This window comes from Hirundo rustica, chromosome 25 (genome assembly GCF_015227805.2).
Source record: "Hirundo rustica isolate bHirRus1 chromosome 25, bHirRus1.pri.v3, whole genome shotgun sequence".
In the NCBI taxonomy this organism is placed as follows: Eukaryota; Metazoa; Chordata; class Aves; order Passeriformes; family Hirundinidae; genus Hirundo; species Hirundo rustica.
Genome location: NC_053474.1, coordinates 3,234,389 through 3,260,516, shown reverse-complemented (window position 1 = coordinate 3,260,516; position 26,128 = coordinate 3,234,389). Strand labels below are relative to the sequence as shown.

Below are 26,128 nucleotides of genomic sequence, written 5' to 3'. Positions count from 1 at the left end.
TGCCCGGTGAAGGCTCCGTCCGGGAACGGTTTGTCTCCTCCCAGGCGGAGACAATGATGTTAAAAAAGAAAAGGAAAAGAAAAAAAAAATAATAAAAAAGAAGATAACAAGCCAAAAAAAGAAAAAATAAAAACATAAAAAACAAACCACCAAACCCAAAACCCTCCTCCTTCGCACTCCTCTGGATAAGGAAATTCCTGCCCGTCGGGCTCGTCCTGGAGGGGTGGATAAAGGATAAATAGCCGGGAGCAGCAGGAGCACGGGCTGCGCGGTCGTGCTCAGGGCTGGGGGCTCCATTCCCCCGAGGGGAGGCGTTGAGTGGGGCAGAGACCAGCGGGGATTTCGGGGGGAGGCCTCGGCTCTGCGCCACCATGGCCTTCAGCCAGCTGAAGTTCAAGGAGCTGGGCGAGGAGGAGCCCACCTGCGAGGAGGAGGAGAGCCTGGACAGCGTGAAGGCGCTGGCGGCCAAGCTGAAGCTGCAGACCCGCCGACCCTCGTACCTGGAGTGGGAAGCTCGGGTCCGGGGGCAGCGCTGGGGGGCTCGGAGCCCCGGGGGCACCCGCGGGGCGGAGCGGGGCAGCGGGCACCCCCGGGAGCCGCAGGACGGCGGCGTTTGCGGCTTTGGCAGCGTGGAGGCGGCTCTGGAGTGGCTCAGGACGGAGCTGGTGAGTGGGCACGGGGACGAGGCCAGCGCTGGGGACAACCGTGCGCCACCTGAGGGGGCACGGCGGGGTCAGCGCGCTCCCGGCCTCGGCTCTGCCTCCTCCCCGCCGGTTGCGCTCGGGTTTCCCCGGGATTTTTCGGGTGGCGCGGCCGGTGGCGGTGACCTGGCGGGGGTCACCCCTTCCCTCCGCTCTGGGGGTGGCACGGACGGCGCGACCCGAGCCGTCCCCGCGCTGCCACCGCGCCCACGGCCGCGCCCTCCTCCCGCAGCGGGACATGCGGGCGCTGGACCAGCGGCTGGCGCAGCAGCTGATGCGGCTGCGGGCGCGGCTGCACCGCCTCAAGGTGGAGCAGGCCTGCCACCGGCACAAGGAGATGCTGGACGACGCCGCCTTCGGCCTCGAGGGCTGCGAGGAAGACTCGGACCTGCTGTGCACCATCCCGCCCAAGGCCGCCTTCCTGCTCTCCACGCCGCTCAAGCACATCGGCGTCACCCGCATGAACATCAACTCGCGGCGCTTCTCCCTCTGCTGAGCCGGGCCCGGGGCACCCGCGGCTGATTCGGGGATCCCGAACCGAACCGAACCGAACCGGGCGATGTCACCGACCGATCCCGAACAGAACCGAACCGAACCGGGCGATGTCACCGACCGATCCCGAACAGAACCGAACCGAACCGAACCGGGCGATGTCACCGACCGATCCCGAACCGAACCGAACCGAACCGGGCGATGTCACCGACCGATCCCGAACAGAACCGAACCGAGCGATGTCACCGACCGATCCCGAACAGAACCGAACCGAACCGGGCGATGTCACCGACCCCGCGGGGCCTTTTGTGGCCTTGGCCCTGAGGGTGGCGGGGTCAAACCCGGTGGGGGATGTGGGGAGTTTGAGGGGAATAAAAGGAGGCGAGGGTGAAGCTGATGTGTTTTTCCTTCCAGATGTGTCACCTTGGCATTTTTGGGGGAGGGTGCCTCTTGGCGATGCGCCTTTCACAGACCCCCGCCTGCCAGGGGAGCTCTGGGGGTGCCCCAGGGATCACTTTGGGGAGCTGTTTCTCCTTCCCCGCACACGAGGAGAGCCCGAACTCGGCCCCCCGAAGCTCCCACAACCTCCCCCCGACACCTCTGGGCTTCCTGCCCGCCCTTCTCCGAGCTCCCCGCGGCTTCGCCCTCGATCAAAGCAGCCAGCACAATGCTCTGCGGTCGCTGCGCTGCCAGCTGCCACCAAAGCAGAGCCGCCAGCCCGGCCCGTGTCCCCTCGGCTCCGGCCCTTGTCACCGCGGCTCTCCAGCCGCCGGCCTGCGGTGACACGGCGGCGACACGGCGGCGACACGGCGGTGACACGGCGGTGACAGCCCAAGGATGCGTCCCACGGCGCTCAGGGTGCCAGGAGGGGACCCCGGGGTGCCAGAGGGGGGTCTGGGATGGCACCGCCAGCCCGGGGCCGGGGCACGGGGACGGGGGGACAGCGCAGGGGACCCAGGGGTGCTGGCGGCAGGTGACAGCGCCCTGCCCGAGGGTCTCGGCGTCCCCTCGGCCGCCCTCGCCAGCGGGGATGGCAGGAAGCCGTCGGGGTTTGTCACTCGCTCTTGCGGTCGGGAGCTCGCTCCTCTTGAGTTTGCTCATGAGGCAGGAAACCGGGGCAAGGCGGGGACAGCAGGAGCGGGCGGCGGCGGCGCGGCCGGGCTCGGGGGGCTCCTCTCCGAACCCCCCAAAAAAATCCCACCTGCTCTCGGGGGGCTCCTCTCCGAACCCCCCCAAAAAAATCCCACCTGCTCTCGGGGGGCTCCTCTCCGAACCCCCCCAAAAAAATCCCACCTGCTCTCGGGGGGCTCCTCTCCGAACCCCCCCAAAAAAATCCCACCTGCTCTCGGGGGCTCCTCTCCGCGCCCCACAGGCTCTCGATGGGGACGATGTGACGGCCCCGGGGGACATGGGACACTGAGAGCGGCCGGTCCTCGCCTCGCTGCCCGCAGGTGAGAGCCGGGGGAGGGGTCTGCGGGTCCGGGTGGGATCTGGGGGGGACGGGGGTGAGCTGAGCTCTCCGAGCGCCCCTGGCAGGGATGGGAATAGGGGTTCGGGCTCGTTCTTGGGGGGATGAGGCCGGGTGGGGTCGGGGGAGCCGGGCCGGGCTGCACATCCCTCTGGGGGCTCCCGGGGGGGGGAAAAGGCGCTGTGCCAATGTCCCCCGCCCGCCTGCGGGTCCTGCCGGGGGTGGCAGCGCCGGTGGCCTCACAGGGCTCTCCCCAAATCCCCATTTCCAGGGCAGAGAGGCAGTTTTGTCCCCAGAGCAGGAGTTTTGTCCCTAAAGCAAGAGTTTTGTCCCCAGGGCAGAGCAGTTTTGTCCCCAGGCCAGAGCAGGAGTTTTGTCCCCAGATGAGGAGTTTTGTCCCCAGGGCAGAGCAGTTTTATCCCTAGGGCAGTTTTGTCCCCAGAGCAGCAGTTTTGTCCCCAGGGCACAGCAGTTTTGTCCCCTAGGGCAGAGCAGGTGTTTTGTCCCCAAATGCGTAGTTTTGTCCCCAGATGAGGAGTTTTGTCCCCAGGCCAAAGCAGGAGTTTTGTCCCCAGATGAGGAGTTTTGTCCCCAGGGCAGAGCAGTTTTGTCCCCAGAGCAGCAGTTTTGTCCCCAGGGCGGTGGCCGAGGGACAGGCAGCAGCTCGGTGCCGATCCCCCAAGGCTGGTGCCCCATTTAGGGGTTCAGGCGCTCCGAAATTCTCTTTTTTTTTTTTTTCTTTTTCGGTGTTGGCTCAGTGCAAACACCTCCCTGCTGCAGCGGCAGCCTCGGGGACGCGGTCCTCGGTGTCCCTGCCAGCGCTGGGTGTCGGTCCGGAGGGCTCGGGGGACACTCAGGTGACCCTGGCAGAGCACCGGGCACGGGCTCAGCCCCGATTTCACACCCACCCACGCTGGTGACAAACCACCAGGGCAGCACGGGGGGGGTCCAAACCCAGCCAGGGGGGCACACACCTGGCACGGACACACCTGAACACGCGCAGGGGGCACCTCCACACCCCTCCCCGCCGGGCCCCTCCGAACAAAGAAATTCGGTTGCACAGATGCAGCCACCAAAGAAAAGCTTGACTTCAAAGGCCCCGTTTTTTTGGTTGTGTTTTTTTTTTTTTTTGTTTCCCCTCTGTCGCGGCCCTGGCGCAGGTGAAACGGCTGCTCGGTGGAAATTACGCTGCGGCTTGGGGCTGTAAGAAAAAAAAAAAGAAAAGGCACAATAGCAGCACCTCCCTTCTCAGCCCCGGGAGGAAAAAAAATAAAGCAGCTCCGGGCGCTGCTCGCCTCTGCCGCGGGTGTTTGAGGAGCTCCGGGCGGCTCCTCGGCGGGGTCAGGGCGATGGATTTGGGATTTCTCAGCTGTCCCTTTGCTCTGGCTGAGAAATGTGGGCGCTTTGCTGTTGTTCTCCTCCCTAAAGCTGGGCTTGAGACGGGTCCTGCTCAGAAAACCCCTCAAAGTGTTGACGCATTTCGGATTTTTCACTCTGCTGGCCGGGCAGGTGGAATGTAGGAAGTCTTGATGGTGCTGGGGATTATAAGGCAGGCGAAAGAAAATCTGCGTCTGGACGCTGTCACCCCGCCTGCAGCGTGGCCGAACCCTTTCCTGGGTGCCAAAATGTGTCCCCAAATGGGTGTCACCAGGAGCTGAGGGCACCAGGGGGGGTGTTTTGAGCCCCCAAAGCAGCGTTGCAGGGCGTGGGGACCTCACTCCTGAGCGTTCTGCTGGCCAAAATCCCGCGTCACCTGCTCCTGTGGGGACAGCCCTTGTGTTCCTGTCACCTCTGGACCCTAGAAAATCAAACCTGGGAGCTCAGGCTGGGGGGCTTGGACTGGCACCAGGGGCTGGCAGCACCCTGGGGACCCCAAACCCTCCCTGGGGACCCCAAATTCTGCCTGAGGACCCCAAATCCTCCTCAGGGTCCCCCTACAAGCCCCCCCCGCTGTGTCCCCCCCTCGGCACCGCGGGAAAATGAGGATTTTTGAGCGTGCTGGTGAGAAGCCAGGCTCCCAGGCAGGAAAAGAAGGAACAAACGATTCCAGCGTCGCAGCAGAGCTGCTCCCAGCCCAGCCCAGCCTGGCACCGGGCACCGGCGGGACCTCGGCAGCTGCACGGCCTGGCTGCCACGTCAGAGCTGGCACGGCGGGGCCTGGCCGCGGCGGTGACGCACCTGCGCTGGCTCGGGGTGACAAAACCGTGCGGGAACCACTCCTGAAGAGCCCGGCTGAGCCTGGGGAGAGGGGCTGGAGATGAAGCCCAGCTTAAACTTTATAGGGCTTAAGCTTATCAAAACTTAAAAAGTAACCTAAATTTAACGGGGCCCAAACTTTACAGAACTTAAAAAAAAAAAACCCCAAACCCAAAAAACATAATTTAACCGAGCCGTACTTAACCTAAACTCAAACTGAACCATACAGAAATTAACCTTCATATTAACAGAACGCTAAAATACAATCTGACGGACCTAAATATAGAAAAGGGCTCCGATTAGAAATCCGCTTCCGTTTCGCTCCCCGTTGTGACGGTAAACCCTTTCCCCACGCTGTGAGAGGTTCCACGGAACCGCAGAATCCCGGAACGTGTAGGCTGGGAGAGACCTCCAGGGCCGTCGAGTCCAACCCGTGCCCTGACACCTCGATGAAGCCGTGGCACCGAGTGCCGCGCCCAGGCTTTGTTTAACCGAGTTTCTGCCCGGCGAGGGTCCCATCCGCCGTGGGCGCCGGGGATTCTGCGGAAGAGCTTTTTCCCGGCTTCGTGCCGCGCTCAGCGCTCTCGGGGTGGTTTTGCAGAGCCCACGCCGAGCTGGAGGTGCCCACGCTCCGGTGGCACTGCAGGGGCACCGGCGTCACCGCGGCTGAGCCCCGAGGGCCCCGCGGGTTCCGGGGTTTGGCTGGAGGGAACGGCCCCGACGAGGCAGGAATGGGGCTGGGATGGGGGGATTGGAGGAATTGGAATTTGGAAGTGCTCACATCCAGCTGGGAGCTGCGTTTAGGAAGGGGGAGGCGCTTGGGCAGCCAAACCTCGTTAATGCCGAGCTGCTGGGGTGTGTTAATTGCTAATGGGATATTAACGATGAGGTGGTTACGTGCAGGGAGAGCAGAGGGAGCAGCACGGAGGGGAGGAGCTGGCACACAACACAGAGCGGCCTCGGGCCGGGGATTAATTGACTTCAGTGGTTTTAATTAACGGAGGCAGGATAAATTAGGAGGAAATGATGCTGGTGACGGAGAGCCAGGGAATGGCCCCAGTTCAGCTGAGGAGCTGGGATGGGCCAGGTGGGGTGGGAGGTGGAGGGAGGGATGGACAGAGGGATGGATGGATGGACAGAGGGATGGAGGGATGGATGTACGGATGGATGGATGCATGGATGGATAGAGGGATGGATGGATGGACAGAGGGATGGACAGAGGGATGGATGGATGGACAGAGGGATGGACAGAGGGATGGATGGATGGACAGAGGGATGGACAGAGGGATGGATGGATGGACAGAGGGATGGACAGAGGGATGGATGGAGGGATGGATGGATGCATGGATGGATAGAGGGATGGATGCATCCAGGGATGGATGCATGGATGGATAGAGGGATGGATGCATCCAGGGATGGATGGATGGACAGGCCCAGGGATGGACGGATGGATGGACGGATGGATGGATGGATGGATAGAGGGATGGATGCATCCAGGGATGGATGGATGGACGGATGGATGGATGATGGATGGATGATGGATGGACGGATGGATGGATGGACAGATGGATGGATGCAGGGATGGGTGCAGGGATGGGGATGTGCTGGAGCAGGAGGAGAGGCAGGCATGGGCGTGCCAAGGCTCCCTGCGTCCCCTGTGTCCCCACAGCCACCATGGGCTGCTGCTGCAGCTCGGACTACGACGAGGACTGGATCGAGAACATCGACATCTGCGAGCACTGCAATTACCCCATCGAGCCCGACGGCAAGCGCCAGGTGAGGAGGGGCTGACAGACCCCGATCCCAGTGCCAGACCCCGCCAGAGGCGGCCAAATCCCCCAGCCCGAGGGCTCACGGGGTCCCTGTCCCCCGGCAGAGGCTGATCCGCAACGGCTCCGAGGTTCGAGACCCCCTGGTGTCCTACGAGCCCTCGTCACCTCCCTGCTCCCCCATGCAAGGTGAGGCGCGGCCGCGGCGTGGGGTGGCTGTGACGCCCCCAAACCGCTCACTGCCACCCCCGCGTCCCTCCTGTTGTCCCCTCAGAGAAGCTGGTGGTGGCCCTGTACAACTACGAGCCCACGCACGACGGGGACCTGGGGCTGCGCAAGGGGGAGAAGCTGCGAGTGCTGGAAGAGTGAGCGAACGGCGGCGGTGCCCCGGCGGCCCCGGGGGTCCGTGCGGGGGACACGGGGCGCTCACTGCGCTGTGTCCCTGCAGGGAAGGAGAGTGGTGGAAGGCGCAGTCGCTCACCACGGGCCAGGAGGGGCTGATCCCCCACAACTTCGTGGCTTTGGTGAACAGCCTGGAGCCCGAGCCGTGAGTAGGGAGCAGCAGCAGCAGTGTCCCGGCGGGGTCTGAGCTCCGGGAAGGAGCCTGGAGCACCCCACAAGAGCCCGGGATGGCCCCGAGCTCTGCCCCGTGTCCCCAGGTGGTTCTTCAAGAACATCAGCCGCAAGGACGCCGAGCGGCAGCTCCTGGCCTCGGGAAACACCCACGGCTCCTTCCTCATCCGGGAGAGCGAGACCTCCAAAGGTGCCCCCCGCGGGTCCCGCAGGCTCTGGGAGGCACGGGAGGGGTCGGGGGTCCCACGGGGGTCCCACGGGTGTCCCTGTCCCTGTCCCTGACCCCAGGCTCGTACTCGCTGTCCGTGCGGGACCTGGACGAGAGCCAGGGGGAGACGGTGAAGCACTACAAGATCCGGAACCTGGACAACGGCGGCTTCTACATCTCCCCCCGAGCGCCCTTCGGCAGCCTCAGGGAGCTGGTGCAGCACTACACACGTGCGGGATGGGGCGGGAATGGGGCGGGGATGGGGCGGGAATGGGGCGGGAATGGGGCGGGAATGGGATGGGATGGGATGGGATGGGATGGGGTGGGGTGGGATGGGGTGGGATGGGGTGGGGTGGGATGGGATGGGATGGGATGGGATGGGATGGGATGGGATGGGGTGGGGTGGGATGGGATGGGGTGGGGTGGGATGGGGTGGGGTGGGATGGTGTGGGATGGGATGGGACTGGATGGGATGGGCCCACAGCAGATGGCACCAGACAGGGTGGAATGGGATAGGATGGGACAAGAAAGTTGTGGGATGGGATGGGAGTGGGATGGGGCAAGGGATGGAATGGGGCAGGGTGTTATGGGATAAGATGAAATGGGAATGGGAGAGAATCAGAGGGGATGAGACTGAGTGGGATGAGACCAGACAGGATGGGATGGACTAGGAATATGGCAGGCTGGGATGGGGATGGGGATGGGATGGAATAGGAATATGGCAGGATGGGATGGGATGGCACGGGATGGCACGAGCAGGACCCGCTGCTCCCCAAGCCCCAGCCAAGCCCTGGCTCGTGCCGGGTGCCCCACGCTGGCCCAGCTCTGCCCCTCCCTGGCCCAGGCAGCTCCGACGGGCTCTGCTGCCGCCTGGGCAAGCCGTGCCAGACGCAGAAGCCGCAGAAGCCGTGGTGGCAGGACGAGTGGGAGGTGCCGCGGGAGTCGCTGAAGCTGGTGGAGAAGCTGGGAGCGGGGCAGTTCGGAGAGGTCTGGATGGGTGAGTCCGGGTGAAACCGGGGCACCGGAGCGAGCAGCAGGATCCTCCAGCGGGGAAGGATCCAGCTGGGATCTCACGTGGAGCAGCCAGCACGGCCCAAGGTGCGGCACTGTGGCTTTGAGAGTCCTGGAAGGAGGGAGAAGCCAGCCCAAACTTTGTTTTCTCCCATCCCTGGATCCCTGCTCTGCTGGCGCACACAGGGGGGACTCGTGGGATCACGGAGCTGGAGAGCCGCTGGCTTTGTGCCCTCTTGGGAGTGTCCCTGGTGGCTGGAATGCTGGAGCAGCTGTGGGGGCTCGGGGACAGATCCAGCCACGAAAATCCCTCCTGCTCCCTGAGTGCTGTGGTGGGGAAGCCACCGGGGCTGCCCTGCTTCCCTCCATCCCTCCTGCTTCCCTCCAGCCTTCCCTCCATCCCTTATGGCTTCCCTCCATCCCTCCCTGACTCCCTCCATCCCTCCCCTCCATCCCTCCCTTCTCTCCTCCATCCCTCCCCTCTCCCCTCCACCCTGCCCCACAGCCCTCTGGGGTCTCTGCTCCCACTCCCGCAGGTTCTGGCCGTCCCCCCAAATCCCTCCCTGTGCTCCCAGCTCTGCCCAGCTCCCCCAGCCCCACCCCCCGCTCCAAACCCAGCTCCCCACGCTCTTCTTCGGGGGCTGAACCCCCCCCACACACAAACATCATCGCCTGCCGCTGGCCACGAGCGCGGCCGCAGCACCACCGAGCTGTGACCGCCCCAAAACCCCTCCAGCCGCCCCACAACACCATTTTGGGGTGCAAAACTCTGCTCTCAGACAGCCTTTACAACTCCCACCCAACTTCTGGACCCTCCAACATCTCCTCCTTGGCTTGGGCTGCTCCGCAGACCCGCCCTCCTCGTCCGGCACTGCTGCCTGGTGTCCGGATCCTGTTTTTCCCCATTTTTCCCCCCAAAGGCTTCTACAACGGGCACACCAAGGTGGCAGTGAAGAGCCTGAAGGCTGGCAGCATGTCCCCCAGCGCCTTCCTGGCCGAGGCCAACCTGATGAAGAAGCTGCAGCACCGGCGGCTGGTGCGGCTCTACGCCGTGGTCACCAAGGAGCCCATCTACATCATCACCGAGTTCATGGAGAAGGGTGAGGCCACAGAGCTCCGGAATTTTAAGGTTGGGAAAGGTCTCCGGGGTAAAGTCCGAGCTGCGGAAAAAATCTCCACTTAAACTGGCCCAGAGCGCTGTGCTGGTGGTTCCTTAAACTCCTCCAGGGATGTGACTCCAGCACCTCCCAGTGCAGGCTCCAAAAGCAGTAGAAATGAAAGATTTTCATCAGAAATGTGGAAATTTGTTAATTTTAGCCATTCCTTTGCCTCCAGCCCCGGGGAAGCTTTGCCTTTTTTCTTCCCCACCTCCAGCTTGGAGAAAAAAAACTTTCTGTCTTCTCTTGCCCACATTCCCAGAGCTTTTTTTTTTTTGAGGGGCGCGGGGGGACACAATGCCCTTGTGACACCCCACGGCCCCCGGGAGCTGAGAACCGCTGCTCTCCTCGCAGGCAGCCTGGTGGATTTCCTCAAGACGTCGGAAGGGGTCAAGCTCAGCACCAACAAACTGCTGGACATGGCAGCGCAGGTGAGGGGCGAGCAGAGGAACGGCGCTGGGAGAACCCCACCGGGCTGGAGCTGCTCATTAACGACCGCAACCAATTAATGATTGCAAATCACAGATTGCCGAAGGCATGGCCTTCATCGAGGCCAAGAACTACATCCACAGGGACCTGAGGGCCGCCAACATCCTCGTCTCGGACACGCTGTGCTGCAAAATCGCCGATTTCGGGCTGGCGCGGCTCATCGAGGACAACGAGTACACGGCTCGGGAGGGTGAGCACAGCCCGGCCCCGGGGGTGACAGAGCGTGGGGACATCGGGAAAGGGTCCCGCAGCCAGCCTGGATCTCCGGGCAGCTGCAGGAGGGCGGAGCAAGGACGTGTTTTCCCCTTGTCCGTCTCTCCCCGCAGCCCCAGGGGGATGCGGGGCTCCTGCTTTGGGGGGCCACCGCAGGGCTGAGCCACCCAACCCAGCCCGTCCCCAGGCAGCGGCAGAGCCCGGCTGGGGTTGTCACATCGGGTTCAAACCAGTGGGATGATTCCAGCTCAGCCAGGGCGCTTTATCCTCTCCCCTCCCCTCCCGCCGCTTTCCAGGGGCGAAATTCCCCATTAAGTGGACGGCGCCCGAGGCCATCAACTACGGGACGTTCACCATCAAGTCGGACGTGTGGTCCTTCGGGATCCTGCTCACCGAGATCGTCACCTACGGCCGGATCCCGTATCCAGGTCAGGATTTGCGGGCAGCTGCGGGGCCGGCACGCCCACGAGTGTGTGTGTGTGTGTGTGAGTGTGTGAGTGTGTGCATGCAGCGCCGCACGCACGCTGCCGCCGGCCTGGCTCCCTGCCCTCCGCACAGCCTGCCCCCCAAAAACACCCGCGGAGGGGCTGCGGCAGGTGGAAGGGGGGAAGGCTCCCCGCACCGCGGGGTTTGGGAGGGTGGGGTGGTCCCAAACCGGGTGCTGGGCATGGTTCTGGCAGGAATCACGGACCCTGGGGTGGTTCCTGTGACCCAAACCGGGTCCTGGGCATTGTCCTGGCAGGGGTGACCAAGCCTGGGGTGGTTTTTGTGACACAAACTGAGTCCTGGGCATTGTCCTGGCAGGAATCACCGACCCTGGGGTGGTTCCTGCGACCCAAACCGGGTCCTGGGCATGGTTCTGGCAGGAATCACGGACCCTGGGGTGGTTCCTGTGACCCAAACCGGGTCCTGGGCATGGTTCTGGCAGGAATCACGGACCCTGGGGTGGTTCCTGTGACCCAAACCGGGTCCTGGGCATTGTCCTGGCAGGAATCACGGACCCTGGGGTGGCTCCTGTGACCCAAACCGGGTCCTGGGCATGGTTCTGGCAGGAATCACCGACCTTGGGGTGGTTCCTGTGACCCAAACCAGGCCCTGGGCATGGTTCTGGCAGGAATCACCGACCCTGGGGTGGTTCCTGTGACCCAAACCGGGTCCTGGGCATGGTTCTGGCAGGAATCACGGACCCTGGGGTTGTTCCTGTGACCCAAACTCGGGTCCTGGCAGGGGTGACCAAGCCTGGGGTGGCTTCTGTGACACAAACTGAGTCCTGAGCATTGTCCTGGCAGGGGTGACCAACCCTGGGGTGGTCCCTGAGACACAAACTCAGTCCTGGGCAAGGTTCTGGCAGGAATCACCAACCCTGAGGTGGTTTCTGTGACCCAAACTCAGGTCCTGGGCATGGTCCTGGCAAGGGTGACCAGGCCTGGGGTGGTTTCTGTGACACAAACTGAGTCCTGGGCATTGTCCTGGCAGAGAAGATCAAGCCTGGGGTGGTCCCTGCGAGGTGTGGGGTGACACAAATTGACTCCTCTGCATTGTCCTGGCAGGAATGACCAACTCCAGGGTGGCACCTGTGACATGGGGGTGACCCAAACTGAATCTTGGGCAATGTCCTGGCAAGGGTGACCAAGCCTGGAGTGATTTCTGTGACACGGGGAAACCCAGTTTGATCCCAAACTGGGTCCTGGTAGGGGTGACCAACCCTGGGGTGGTCTCTGTGACATTGAGGTGGCCCAAACGGAGTCCTGGGCATTGTCCTGGCAGGAATCACCGAACCTGGGGTGGTTCCTGTGACCCAAACCAGGTCCTGGGCATGGTCCTGGCAGGGGTGACCAACCCCCGGGTGCCAAACTGAGCCCCCCACACGCGTTACCCTCCAGGGATGACCAACCCCGAGGTGATCCAGAACCTGGAGCGGGGTTACCGGATGCCGCAGCCGGACAACTGCCCCGCGGAGCTGTACGAGCTGATGAGGCAGTGCTGGAAGGAGAGCCCCGAGGAGCGCCCCACCTTCGAGTTCATGAAGAGTGTGCTCGAGGATTTCTTCACCGCCACCGAGGGCCAGTACCAGCAGCAGCCCTGAGGGCCGCGCTTTGGGGTGCTGGGGGTGCCCCACGTCCCCACAGACCGCACGGACATCACCCTGGGCTGCGGGGGAACTCTGCCTCACGCTCGCAACGGGAGATTTGAAGCGCTCAGCAGCTCCGGAGCGGCAGATTTCACCCTTCAAGAGGGGATGGACGGCCCAAAGCAGACCTCCAAAAGCTGGGGGACGGCACTGGGGGCTTCAGCGGGTGCCCACCCTGCTGAGCCAGGCTCCGGCCCCTCAGGAGCTGCCCAGGGCTCACCTCACCCCGCTCTGGCTGTGCCCCCTTCACCCCCCGGAGATGGCAGCAGCGCTGCCCACTGCACCCCTCGGCCAGCGGGATGCTCCTTCTCCCCGCACGGCGTTCGCAGGACCCGTCCCCATAATAATTTTTTTTTTTTTTTTTTTTTTTTTTTTTTTTTTGGGGGGGAAATAAAGGCCTTTTTCATCGGCGGGGGCCTCGCAGGGCCAGGCTGCCACGGCGCGGGGTGCGCGGGGCGATGCCCGGGGCGGGTGGAGCCCACCGGGTGCTACCCACGGGAGATGGACCCAACTCGCACCAACCCACCCCGGGGAGCCCCGGGGACCCCCCTGACCCCACCCCGGCCCCGTGAGACCCCCCCCGACCCCTCTCTCGCCCACCCACCGGGGTCAGCCCTGCCCTGGGATGGTTCAGCCCCACCTGCACCCCCCCCCCGAAGGAATGGTTCCTCCCCGCCCACCTGGACCCTCACCTCTTTCTCGCCCCCCCCCTCAGCGATGGTACAGCTGCCCCCCCCGTCCCCTGCCGCAGTGGTACAGCCCGAGCGCCCCCGGCGCTCAGCCTAACCTGCTCGGTGCCGCTGCGCCGCGCCATTGGTCAGCGGGCGGGAGGAGGAGGAACGGAGAGCTGCGATTGGACGAGACGGGGCGGGAGGCGGGGCCGCGGGCCCGGGGCGGGCAGGGTTGGTTGCGCGGGGCGGCGGCGGGTCGGGCGCTGCGAGGGGAGGCAGGAAAATGGCGCTGACGCAGGGCACGAAGCGCAAAGTCTGCTACTACTACGATGGTGAGGGGCTGCGGGCACCCGCCCGGCCGCGGGGGAACCGTCCCGGCCTAGGGGGGGGAGTGGGGGGCTGAGGGGGCATCGGGGACGGAGGAGGCGGGGTTGAGGGGCGAGGGGAGAATAGGGGGAAATGGAGATTACGGGAGGTGGGGGTGAGGGGTCACCGAGGGGGGAATGGGGCTCGCTGGGGAGGGCGGTGGGGTTGTGTGTGGGGGTCACTGAGGGAGGATGGGGGTGCTGGGGATGGGATGAGGGGTCGGGAACGGGGGATCGTTGGAGGACATGGAGGTGGGCGGGTGTAAGGTTGCGGGGGGTCACCGGGGGGCTGCAGGGATGGATGCAGCGGGACAGGGGTGATCGGGACACGGGCGTCAAGGGCTGTGTGGGGTTTTTAATGGGGTTGAGGGGCACAGGAAGCGTGTGGGGGGCATGGCAGGGGTATGGGCAGCGCTGGAGAGGAGAAGGGGAATGGGATGGGGAATTTGGAGATCTGGGGGTTTGGGAAAGGCTGGGGAGGGTCCGGGGTGCTGAGAGGGGCGTGAGGCCGGGAGAGGCTTTGGATGCTGGAGGAGGATTTGCTGGACGGGCTCTGAGGAGGAAGAGCCACTCCTGGGACGGAGTTTTGGTGTCAGCAGGGAACAAAAAGGCTCCGGGAGCCAGGGGTGGCTGCGTGGCTGTTTGCACGGAGCTCCCGTCCGGGAGCATCCTTCGCCTCTGGCTCTGGAGTGCGGATTGTGAATTGTGGGTTGTGGAGTGGCTCCTTTTGGTTCTGCCTCTCTGGAGCAGGGAAGGAACAGACCCCAAATCCCTCACTGGGAGTCCTGGGGGAGAAATCCCAGGAAAACTCCCCTCTTCCCCTTCCCTTTAGAGGGCTGACTTGGTGCCCTGGCTCGTTTTTCACAGGCTCTGTGCTCGCCTTGTGCGAGAGGCATTTCTCTGTTCCATCACGGTTTTTTAGCCTGAAATCAAATAAAAACTTGTTCTTGCCACTTTTCCCCCCCCCTCAAAGGATGTTCCCAGTGCAGGAGGCTCTTCCAAATCCAGTGCTGAGGGGTTTTCCCCTCTAAAAAATGTGAAGTTTTTTTTCCCCTCAAATGTGTGGTTTCCAGCCCTGCTGGGTTATAATTTTTAAAGGCACTTAATTATATCTGAAATACGAAACAAGCAGTTGTTTTGTTTGAAATGCTGCTGCCCCGCAGGTCTTTGCTGCACAGGAATTTCACAAATTTGGGTTCCATACTCTGTGGTGAGGTTTTAGTGCTTTTTCTTTTATATATTTTTTTTCTTTTTCTTTTGTTTTTTTTTGCTGCTCTTTTCTGAGCAGCTCTCAAACATCCACAGCTGAAGGGTAAAAAAAAAACCACTGCTTTTACTGAGGGGGAAAGAAATAATTTTCAGAAATTAATTCATTTTCCCCGCCGGGAGGTTGAAACAGCGCAGCCTGATGTGGGATTTCCCTGAATTTCGTGGGGTGAAGGGATTGGGGCTGGTATCCAAAGGGTCCATCATGGAATCCTGAGGGGCTGTGGGTGGAATTTCTCCCTTCAAAGCTCCCCGTGGAGGGATTGGTTTAACCCTAAGTTCACAGCCCTTAATCTGCTCTGACGTCCAGGAGCAGCTGAGCTCATCCATGGATCCTCGGGGCTTGGGATGTGCTCAGCACAGGGAACAGGAGCTCAGGGTTGGCCCAGGCCATTCCCAGGACACCTGACAGCGATTTTTTAAAAAAAACCCCTGAGTTCTCTGCTTGTATTTTGTAGGCAGAGCCTCAAACATCTCTCCCAAAAGTTCCCCAAACCTTGATTTCGACGTGGTAAAATACGCCCCTAAAACTCAGGATGGTAACCCCAGGAAAACACCAGCACGGGTTTCCAAAAGTCCAGGAAATGGAATTATTTTCAGTGAAAAAAAAAAAAAAAAAATGGAAGTGAAAAGAATTCTATTTACTGAAAGAACATTCCCCTAGAGCTCCACAGACAGGTAAATTCCAGCAGCAGGCTTTGCCTGGATGTGAGATTTGCACCTCTGGCATCTCCTTTTCCTGCCTGAAAATAGATCCATGTGCACAAGGAGGAAAAAACCTGCTTCTGCTGAAGGTGGAGAGCGCTGATGAAATATTAATTCTCCCCTCTGAGTCACCGGCCAGACCGGATTGGATCTCCTGCTTCCCAAAAGGATCAGGAGCTGTTCAACCCCGGGAAGGACTGGGTCTGGTTTCCCAGGAAAATGAGGCTTGGGAGAGATTCCAGCTCCCTGCAGCCAAATCAGGCAGCGGGCAGAAATCTGAAAGTGAAATTCCTGTAAATTTCAGGGAAATGAGTCCCCCTGGGAAAGGAGGTGGAATGAAAACCCCAGCTAGCAGGGAAGCGTGAGCTCAGTTTGGAGGAGAAAATCCACCTGGGGAGGTGCCTTTGTTCCTGAGGGGTGGCTGGAAAGGCCTGGGAATCCTCTGGAGGATTTCAAGGAATGAAAAGGGGTGAAAACAACGGAGGAGCTGTAAAAGCAGAGCTGGCTGGTGTTTGCTGGGTTCAGAGTTCCCTGGATCCCGTTTCCCTTGGGTAAACAGGAGGAAAGTGAGGCAGAGGCCGGGTGTTCCTGGGCTGAGTCACTGTCTGAGCCGGGATTAACTCCCGTGGCCCCTGGGGATCCTGCTCCCAGCACTCCCTGAAACCTGGGAGACATTCCTGGCACTCAGCCCGGAGCTCCCCTGGCCCAAAAACCTTGGGAGATTCTTCCTGTGTGCTGACAGAACCGTGGAGTGGTTTGGGTTTGGATGATCCAGCACCAGCCCCTTCCCAAGGGCTGGGACACTTCCACCAAATTCCCTGTCTCAGCTTCCAGATTTCTTTGAGGATGAGCCCTGAATCCGTCCATATCCCCGTGCCAGGAAGGTGGGAGATCCCACCCGCTGCTGGAGGAGAAATCAATCCCTGGGGAGCTGATGGCCGGGCTGTGATTCCCTCTGCAGGAATTGATGATAAACTCCTTTCTGCTTCCAGGGGATGTTGGGAATTATTATTATGGCCAAGGGCATCCCATGAAACCCCACAGGATCCGCATGACCCACAACCTGCTGCTCAACTACGGGCTCTACAGGAAGATGGAGATCTATGTAAGTGCGTGGAAGCTCGTTATTAGGTGTCATAATTTGCGTTTCAGGCTTTAATTGTGGAGCTTTTCTCCAAGAGGAAAGGATTAAACCCAAATTAGTTGTGTTGATGTATTTCTGGTTTCTTCTCAGTGTTGAGACGAGGGGTTCTGTGCTTCAGGGAGGCTTTGGAGACTGGGAAAAGTGGTTTTTATCCTTGAAATTAAATTTATTTCCACGTCTGCACGTGTAATGCTCGCCAGCAGCACCATCCTTGCCTTTCGGATTCAGTTTTTCGTATTTAACGCTGCTGGTTTGATACTTTGCACAGTTCCTGGGGGTAAATCTGGGACTGGAAATGGGAATTAGGGAGGGGGCGAGTTCCAGAGCAATCCTTTCTGTGTTGTGTCCTTGCAGCGTCCTCACAAGGCCAATGCAGAGGAGATGACCAAGTACCACAGCGATGATTACATCAAATTCCTGAGGTCCATCCGCCCTGACAACATGTCTGAGTACAGCAAGCAGATGCAGAGATGTGAGTGATGCTGCAGCTGAAAACCTGGGAGCTGTTGGGAATCCCAGCCCAGCTCCAGGAGCTTATCCCAAGCTTCTGTCAGCTGGCATTCTCCCGACTTTGCTTTTGAGGGTTTTTTTGTTTTGGTTTGGGTTTTTTTTTTCTGGTGAATAAAGCGTTTTAGAAACAGCTCCCTCTCTCAAGCTAAAAGAGCTGAGGGAAATCCTTTGGCCTGGCTGTATTTTGGGGATTTATTGTTGCCTGATTCCCTTCCTGCCTTGGAGGTGACAGAGCTACTCCATTTCTGGCCTGTGTGGATTTTGTGTTAATGCTCATCTTCAGCCAGCAGAGTTGGGGCATTTAAACCGAGCAAATAAAAACAAACCCCAACTCCTCGATTCTCCCCCAAATCTGAAGGATTTTCAGGGCAGTGGCAGCCTGGAAATGGGGGCAGGTGTGAGATACTCATCAATAGCTGATGATTTTGCAGGTTAATTGTGAGCTGATGCCTTGTTCCAACCTCTCCAATCCATGGAAAGGCTTTTAATGGTACAAAACCCCTGGATTTGTGTCTCAGCCACTCTGAGCTGATGTTTTTTTGGGGTTTTTTTTGGCAAAGTAGATTTCTAACAAGTCCAGACAACCGGTGGGAAGAGCTGAGGCTTCGTTTAAACAAGATTTTCCTCTTGGAAAGCCCCTGTGAGCTGAAGGGGACAGATCTTTCTGCACAAGGTTCATGATTAACACACCCTGAAAGCCTCCCCCCAGCCCATGGTACTCTTTAATCCACCAAATGACATCCAGCAAAGTGCATTTTTTACCCAAACTGACCTGTTTGCCCCTGGAGCTCGTGAGCACTCTGCTCTCCCTGTTGCTCAGTGTTCTCTGCGCCGCGTTTTATTCCTGAAAAAAGCCAAAATGTGAAAATTCAACGTGCCGAGGACAGAGCTTTTCTTCAACAAAACCTGCTGGAGAGGGAATGAGCAATCTCTGATTCCATTTTTTTTGGCGTGCCAGGCTCGGGCAGAGTAAATCAAAGGGCCTGAAGTTTAATTTCTTGTAATGAGCAACTATTTTTAATAGTGGAATTAATTACAGTAGAAATTTATCGAGGCTAAAACTCCGGTTGTGCCCAGAACCCAGAGCTGTGTGATTTGAAGTTCAAGGCGTGTGCAGGGTGTCAGCCACGCATTTCCATTTTATCCTTCGATCACTGCATTCTGTCCAGCACTTTTGGCCTCTTGTCAAATCCAGGTGGTGCTGTAAGATTTGGGGTTTATTGCTGTTTCTGTTTTAATGGCTCTTTTCCATTCTCTTCCAGTTAATGTTGGGGAGGACTGCCCTGTGTTCGATGGGCTCTTTGAGTTCTGTCAGCTCTCTGCTGGAGGCTCTGTTGGTAAGATCACAAATCCTGTGTGGATTTCATTGTGTTTTATGTAGCTCTGTCTCCCCGGCCCTGTTGCTGGTTTAATTATTAAATCCAGATTTCTCCAAGCTTTGCCTGTCGAATCCCTTTCCGTTTGTTGATCGCTGATTTGGGTTACCTCACTGAAGGTGTGAAAGGCTCTGGAACATCACCGGTGACAGAGTTAAAACCACAACAGCCTGGTTGAATTTAAAAAAATAAAAAATCAACCTGAGCTTTTACATTCAAATAAAATTTATAAAATTCTCCCTCTGGGCAGGGACAACCTGGAAAGGAAAGAGCAGGGGTGACTTAACTGCTGCTTTTAAAAAGCCACCAGCTCTGGACGTGAGGCAAAGCAGAAACTGAAAGTTTTGAGAGCTGGAACATTGAAATGTTTTTTATTTTCTCATAATTCACAGAAAAGCACAGCCTGAGAGCTCTGTGGCTGCTGCTGCCGCAGTGACACCTCCAGTCTGTGTTTCCTGTGCCAGCAGCACCCCAGCACTCACAGCAGCAGTTTCTTGAAGCAGCTCTGTGCTCTCTCTGCTCCCAGGGCTGGAGAATTCCACAGGATTTAGAATTTATTCGGATCCTGGGAGGTTCCAGAACGTGCAGAAAGTTGGTGGAAGGGGCTGGGGGAGGAGAACTTCCTTCACCTGGATGCGTTTTCACTCATCTCTCAGCTAAAACCTCCATTTATTCAGGGCTCTGAGAAGCCCAGACTGCCCTGGGGACTGGTCTGTGGGGATTTTTCTGTCGAGGCAAAAGCGGGAAGGGACGAGAAGCATTTCCCCTTTTTTTTATTGTGGGGACACCCAGGATCCAACCCTTGAGCCAGAGTGGAGCCCCCAAAACCCCGGGGAGAAGCTGTCTCAAAAGGATTTTTATCCAGATTTAATCTCTCCGTGCTTTCCTCCCCCAGCCAGTGCTGTGAAGCTGAACAAGCAGCAGACAGACATCGCAGTGAACTGGGCAGGAGGCCTCCACCACGCCAAAAAATCAGAAGCTTCTGGTTTCTGCTACGTCAACGACATCGTCCTGGCCATCCTGGAGCTCCTCAAGTATGGGCAGCGCCACTGACCTCTCATCCTCGCTGCTTTCTCCTCAGTGTTTTTATTTTACTCCCTGATTTTTTGTGTTTTTTCCCCCAGCAGAGTTGATTTTTTGGGCTCTGCTCCCCTTCTCCCCCAACTCTCATCCTCACTGCTTTCTCCTGAGTGTTTTATTTTATTCCCTGATTTTTTGTGTTTTTTCCCCCAGCAGAGTTGATTTTTTGGGCTCTGCTCCCCTTCTCTCCCAGCTCTCATTCTCTCTGCTTTCTCCTCAGTGTTTTTATTTTACTCCCTGATTTTTTGTGGTGTTTTTTTCTAATTTTTTCCCCCAGCAGAGTTGATTTTTCGGGCTCTGCTCCCCTTCTCTCCCAACTCTCATCATCACTGCTTTCTCCTGAGTGTTTTATTTTATTCCCTGATTTTTTGTGTTTTTTCCCCCAGCAGAGTTGAATTTTTGGTCTCTGCTCCCTTTCTCTCCCAGCTCTCATCCTCACTGCATTTTCCTCAGTGTTTTATTTTATTCCCTGATTTTTTGTGGTGTTTTTTTAATTTTTTTTCCCCCAGCAGAGTTTAATTTTTGGGCTCTGCTCCCCTTCTCTCCAAACTCTCATCATCACTGCTTTCTCCTGAGTGCTTTATTTTATTCCCTGATTTTTTGTGGTGTTTTTCCCCCAGCAGAGTTGATTTTTTGGGCTCTGCTCCCCTTCTCTCCCAGCTCTCATCCCTCACTGCTTTCTCCTGAGTGTTTTATTTTATTCCCTGATTTTTTGTGGTGTTTTTCCCCCAGCAGAGTTGATTTTTTGGGCTCTGCTCCCCTTCTCTCCCAACATGGATTTGTCCAGCAGGAAGCAGAGAATTTTTTTGGATCTTTTTGGATATATTTTCTTTTTTCTGCTGCTCGCTCTCCCTCCCCTCTGCCACCCACCCGTGGCCGTGCGACAGCTTCTGGCTCCGGGCAAACCTCGCTGAGGGAGGCTCGGGCATAAAAATGTGCCTAAAAATGCACTTTATTGCCTGAATCTGCCCCAAACTGAGCTGACTCTGAAACCAACTCGGCAGCAAAAGTCGCTTTATTTTCTGTCCCTTCCCTGCAGCTCCCTCCCCTGTCAGTCCTGCCTCAATTCCATGCTCTCCTCCCAGATCCCTCCGCTCTGGAGGCGGTTTTCCCTCGGGATAAACGCAACCTTCCCATTGTTTTCCCAGGTACCACCAGCGCGTGCTGTACATTGACATCGACATCCACCACGGGGATGGCGTGGAGGAAGCTTTTTACACCACAGACCGCGTCATGACCGTGTCCTTCCACAAATACGGGGAATATTTCCCGGGAACCGGCGACCTGAGGGTGAGAGCCACGAAATTCCCACCAAATTTGGGGGTGTTTTTTATTTTTCTTTTCCCCAGCTCTCCCGGCTGTCCGTGCTCGGTGTGACGCCCGTTTTCTCAGGGCAGGGGTGCGCGTGGGAGGCTCCCTGATGGTTTTATCAACCCCAGATCTTCGCTCTCGCTCTCTCTGGCGGGGCTGCGCTCACAGAAGTGACGTTCTGGTGGCCCCGCTTGGTGACACGAAAGCCTTGGGTGGAGCTTTCTGAGGGAGGGGATTTTGGTTGGCGTTTCCTGGCTGTGACTCAGTTCTGGCTCGCTCAAAGTGTCACCTTGTGACATTGCCAGAGCTTCTGCTTCTCGGGGGTGAAAGGTTCTTTACTTATTTTTATGGGATTTTTACAGGAAGTGTGGGGGGTTTTTTTTGGATCCTCTCATCTTTCGCTCGGGGTTTGTATTTTTTCAGCCCTGCCAAGAGCTTGGTGCTGCACCATAAATCAAATAACTGTTTTTAATAAACCACTTGGGTTTGAGAGCGACAAAAGAAATATTAAAAGACGTATTATTTTAGAGCAGAATGTTTTATTTTAAAGCAGAATTCAGTGACCGAATAGATTCAATTGCCAGCCCAGACCTCCGCTGTGCATCTCGGCAATAAACCGTTAATATTTAACAATATTAATATCGTTAAACGTTTGCTCCGGCTTGGATTACACCGATATCCGAGCTTCCTTTTCCCAGTTTGGGGCAGGATTTTGGATTTCTGGTGAGCTCTGAGCTCGTTTTTCCCCCCTCAGGACATCGGGGCGGGCAAAGGGAAGTACTACGCCGTCAATTACCCGCTGCGCGACGGCATCGACGACGAGTCCTACGAGGCCATTTTCAAGCCTGTGAGTGAAGCCTCCCGTGCTGAGGGATCCCCCGTGGGTCCCACCTTGTCCTCCAGGCCGTTCTTTGGGGGATTTCATTGAGTTTGTTGTTCTGTGCCAACGCTCCCCCCCTGGAACAGCCGGCGCCCGTGCTCCGGGCGCTCCTCGGCGGGAGAGCCCCGGTGTCGGCAGCGGGATTGGGAGCGCCAGGGGACGGCTCCTGGCCGTCACCCCGCTGCGGTGACAGTGGCCTTTGTTGTCCAGGTGATCTCCAAAGTGATGGAGACGTTCCAGCCCAGCGCCGTCGTCCTGCAGTGCGGCTCCGATTCCCTGTCCGGGGACAGGCTGGGCTGCTTCAACCTCACCATCAAAGGTAGGGGCTGGGGCGCAGCGGGACGTGGGAAAGTTGGGATTTAAGGCACGAGCGTGACCTTTCTTTTGGCTCGGCAGGCCATGCCAAGTGCGTGGAGTTTGTGAAGAGCTTTAACCTGCCCATGCTGATGCTGGGAGGAGGGGGGTACACGATCCGCAACGTGGCGCGGTGCTGGACCTACGAGACCGCCGTGGCTCTGGACACGGAGATTCCCAACGGTAACTGCCCCCTGGAGCCCTGGCACGGGAGCTGGGATCAGGGACAGCTCAGGGAAATGGTGCTGCTGGGCTTCCCTCTGCGTGATCCCCGAGTGCTGGAGCTGCTCCTGCTCATCATTTAGTGTTAATTACCGTTAATTACACCCCCCCCCAGAACTCCCATACAACGACTACTTTGAGTACTTCGGGCCAGACTTCAAGCTGCACATCAGCCCCTCCAACATGACCAACCAGAACACCAACGAATACCTGGAGAAAATCAAGTGAGTTTTGGGAGAAGGACCCACCCAGGGGGGCTGGTGGCCTCGGGTGGCCCCTGGTGACACGGTGTCCTTCCCTGGCTGGCTCTAGGCAGCGACTCTTCGAGAACCTGAGGATGCTCCCTCACGCTCCCGGGGTGCAGATGCAGCCGATCCCTGAGGATGCTGTGCAGGAGGACAGCGGGGATGAGGAGGAGGATGATCCTGAAAAGCGCATTTCCGGTAGGTGCTGGGAGTTTGGGTCGTGCTGGGAAAAGCCCAAAGCTGAGCAGGAGCCCTGAGCTCTTCGTGAGGAGGGTTTAGATCCAGTTCTGACTCCAGGATTTAGCCCCGCTTTGGTTTGCGGGGACATCCAAAGTCAAACCCTTGGGCTGGAACTTTGTGGAGCCCCCAAACACCCCGGGGAGGGGCTGGAGCTTCACCTCAGGCTCCATCCCAGGGTGTTTTCACTCCTGTTTTAACCTCTCTGACTTCAACCCATTCCCTGCTGGGTTTTTGTAGGACAAAGCACTGCAGGACCTCTCCTGCCAGGTGATTCCCATAACGGGAAAAAACTTGAGTTTTAAAGGGAGAATTCCAACAGTTGCTGAGTGCTGGGACGGAATCCTTGGCACAATCCTGGGCGTGATCCCAGAAGTGGAAAAGGGAGTTCTCTATCCAGCTCGGCCCTTGGGATGTGGCAGACAGATTTGGCAGTGGGAGGCTGGTTCTAAACCTGCTGTCAGGCCTGGACCATCCCCCTGTGCCGAATCCGGATTGTCCGTGTGATCTTGGAGCAGTTGGGAAGGGATGGGTTCAAAGATGCCGCAGTGCCACAGGAAAAAAAAGGGGTTTTGTCGTGGCCTAATCCTGCTTTATGTGAGCTCCCCTCGGAGAATCGGTGCTGGGAGCCTCCTGGGGTTGAAAATCCGCTCTGTCCTCTCCCCTGCCAGTCCGGAATTCCAACAAGAGAATATCCTGCGACGAGGAATTCTCCGACTCCGAGGACGAGGGCGAGGGAGGGCGCAAAAACGTCGCCAACTTCAAGAAAGCCAAACGTGTGAAGGCAGAGGAGGAGAAGGAGGAAGAGGAGAAGAAAGGTGAGCAGCAGAGCTGGAATTCTGCCTGGAATTCTGCCTGGAATTCTCCTTTCCTCCTGCCCTCTGCCTTTCATTTCATTTTATTTTATTTTATTTTCTTCCAGATGAGAAGGAAGAGGAAAAAGCAAAAGAGGAGAAAGCAGCAGCAGCAGCAGCAGCAGCAGCAGCAGCAGAGCAGCCCAAGGGGTGAGCCTGGCTCCTGCCCGTGCCCAGCGGGGTTTGGCAGGGTGCAGGGCCTGAGGTGACAATTTGGGTGCCGCTTTGGGGTGGGTTTCTCCCTCGTTGGAAGGAGTTTACGGGCGTTGAGGGGGCTGAGAAATCAAAGCACTGCTCTTTCCTTCAGCGATACATTCGATTTTAGCTGTAAACCAACCAGGTAAACAACATTTTTAAGCCGTGCTGTTAGATCCAACCCCCAAATCCTCGATTTAAGCCAAATCCTCGCTTTTGTTTTTGCTTCCCCAGGGTGAAGGAAGAGACAAAATCCACCTGAGCTGGCCGCAGCTGCCCGGGCCTCGTCGTAGGTTTAGCTCCTGGGCTGCCTCCTCCCCGCAGGATTTCTATTTTATATATGTTTTCTGTATATATTTCTATATAATTGTACAAATGACTGGAGAACTGTAAATTATTCCTTGCTGCACTCCGCTGGGAGCAGGCAGGGGGGAGGATTCTGCTGAGCAGCCCAGGTTTGCTGACCCGGGGGAGTTTCACCCTTTGCCTTCCACTGCCCCTCCTCGGTGTGGCTCTAAAAACACAAAAATCACTTTTCCTCCCCTCGGCTCTCTCCTCTGAAATTAACCTTGGAAAAGAATAATTTAACTAGAAGTAGTGTCTGCGTTTCAGGTTAAGGTGGAAAGATGGCCATCGATTCTCGGTTTTCCTCGATTTGGGTTTTATTTTATTTTTATTTTTCGGTGTCGTTTTTTTCTTTTTTAATGGGAGGATTCCCAAATGAAGCCTGGGAGAGATCTTTGTGGTCTTCAGCTGGATTCCACCACGACGAAAGGAAAACAAAAAACAAAAAAACAACCTGCGAGCTGGTGCCACTTCTCAGGGTCAAAACTGTGCAGTTCTTGAACAGAGTTGGCTCCTCCCTGCAGCAAACTTGGGGAAAGAGATGAAGCAGCTGAAAAAAAAAACCAAAAAACCTGAAAAATCCTTTTTTAATTTAATTTTTTTTTAAAAAAAAAGTGAATCGACCCCAACTGTGGAAAATGTTAAAATTAAAATCACCCTTTGGGGGTGGCTCAGCTTTCCAGGGAGCGTGGCAGCATTTGGTGCCCCTGGAGGGAGGGGTGGGATTGGATTTTTTACCTGGTTTTTTTATGCCCCTCTCTGGGTTGCCGAGGGAATTCCTCCCCTTTGGCTTCACTTTTCTGCTGAAGCCCCAGAAATCCCCTCAAAGCCAGCCCAGAGCTCTGCTGACAGCTTTTCTTGATGTGTGTCCCTTAAAAAAAAAACAAACCACCACCCGGATTTTCTCCTTATTTTTAAGCCGAGTTTTCCAACTGGATTTCCCTCCCAAGGCCAGTAAATCCCGACCTTTTTCATCCTGTTGCCTTCCTGAGGGAACAGCAGATGGGGCTCTGAGCGTTTTTCCAGCTCCTCTCCCTCCTCCCACACATCCTCACCCCCTGATCCCTTTCGTGACCTTTATTTTTTTTTTTTTTTTTGCCTCTCCTTTTGTACAGCTGAGCTTTTTCAGAGGGAAAAAAAAAAAAAAAATTAAAATAACTTTTCGGAGGGGGAAAAAAAATTCGGATTTTTTTTTTTTTTTTAATTATTTCCCCACTCGCTGCTCTCCTTTCTCAGGGGGATCCCTCTGGAATCCCAGAGGCTCTGCGCTCTGCTGCGGGTTTCAACTCCAATAATGCTGCTAAAACTTCACACAGGTTCTTTTTCAAAGGGTTTATTTTTTTAACTCCTCCTTTTTTTTCCTCTTTTTTTTTCCCCCCCTCTCCTCACCGTGGAGTTTTTTTTTTCAGTCTCTTTTTGGGGGGGTCCGAGTGAGGTTTTCACTCCGATTTTCAGTGTTTTTATGTGAAGCAAGAGATCAGTGTAACTTTGTGTCTCTGGGGAAGGGGTGGGAGGGAGGGGAGGGGAAAAGAAAAATCTATCGTGGTTTTTTAAAGATGCGTTTATTTTGAATTTTCAGAACCTTTGTAATAAAACCGCTCCATTTCTACGGTTGGTGTGAGCCTGGCCTGCTTTTTCTGCTCAGTTAATGCTCTTGGATCTGATGGAGATCCCAACAAAAGGCAATAAGAGGTGGAATTAGGATTTGGGAAGGAAAATATAAGGCATTAATTCCCTTCTTCTTGCCGGAATGTTGATTTAATTGCATCCACCAGAACATTCCATTTATTCATTTATCCCACACCTGAAAAACTGCTTGAATCCGTTTTGTACGTTGTTATTTCCTTTGTAATTTGGGTTTTGTTTATCTCAAGTGTTTTTACACTTGAGATTCTCTCTCTGTCTAGAAAAAAGAACTCAAAACCTGATGGGGTTTGGGGGATTTTGGGGTTTTTTTTTT

The 26,128-nt window shown here is 57.1% G+C and overlaps 3 protein-coding genes across 3 annotated transcripts; all 3 read left to right on the top strand.

The window, feature by feature from the left end:
- Positions 1-371: 371 nt before the first annotated feature.
- On the top strand, positions 372-1,474 carry FAM167B (family with sequence similarity 167 member B). The gene is made up of 2 exons (XM_040086338.2): positions 372-665; positions 934-1,474. The coding sequence occupies exons 1-2, from the start codon at positions 372-374 to the stop codon at positions 1,195-1,197; spliced, it is 558 nt and encodes a 185-aa protein (XP_039942272.1). The 3' UTR covers positions 1,198-1,474.
- A 4,390-nt stretch (positions 1,475-5,864) lies between these two features.
- On the top strand, positions 5,865-12,703 carry LCK (LCK proto-oncogene, Src family tyrosine kinase). Its single transcript, XM_040086098.1, has 13 exons — positions 5,865-5,944; positions 6,527-6,633; positions 6,734-6,815; positions 6,901-6,991; positions 7,075-7,173; positions 7,286-7,389; positions 7,488-7,637; positions 8,252-8,404; positions 9,339-9,518; positions 9,930-10,006; positions 10,101-10,254; positions 10,574-10,705; positions 12,161-12,703. Exons 1-13 carry the CDS (start codon positions 5,881-5,883, stop codon positions 12,361-12,363), a joined length of 1,596 nt encoding a protein of 531 aa, XP_039942032.1. The 5' UTR covers positions 5,865-5,880; the 3' UTR covers positions 12,364-12,703.
- Positions 12,704-13,298: 595 nt separating this feature from the next.
- Positions 13,299-25,781, top strand: HDAC1 (histone deacetylase 1). Its single transcript, XM_040086229.2, has 14 exons — positions 13,299-13,411; positions 16,408-16,520; positions 16,914-17,031; positions 18,332-18,406; positions 19,341-19,479; positions 20,674-20,815; positions 21,591-21,683; positions 21,927-22,035; positions 22,113-22,253; positions 22,408-22,516; positions 22,605-22,735; positions 23,446-23,592; positions 23,697-23,778; positions 24,058-25,781. The coding sequence occupies exons 1-14, from the start codon at positions 13,363-13,365 to the stop codon at positions 24,083-24,085; spliced, it is 1,476 nt and encodes a 491-aa protein (XP_039942163.1). The 5' UTR covers positions 13,299-13,362; the 3' UTR covers positions 24,086-25,781.
- Positions 25,782-26,128: the final 347 nt, after the last annotated feature.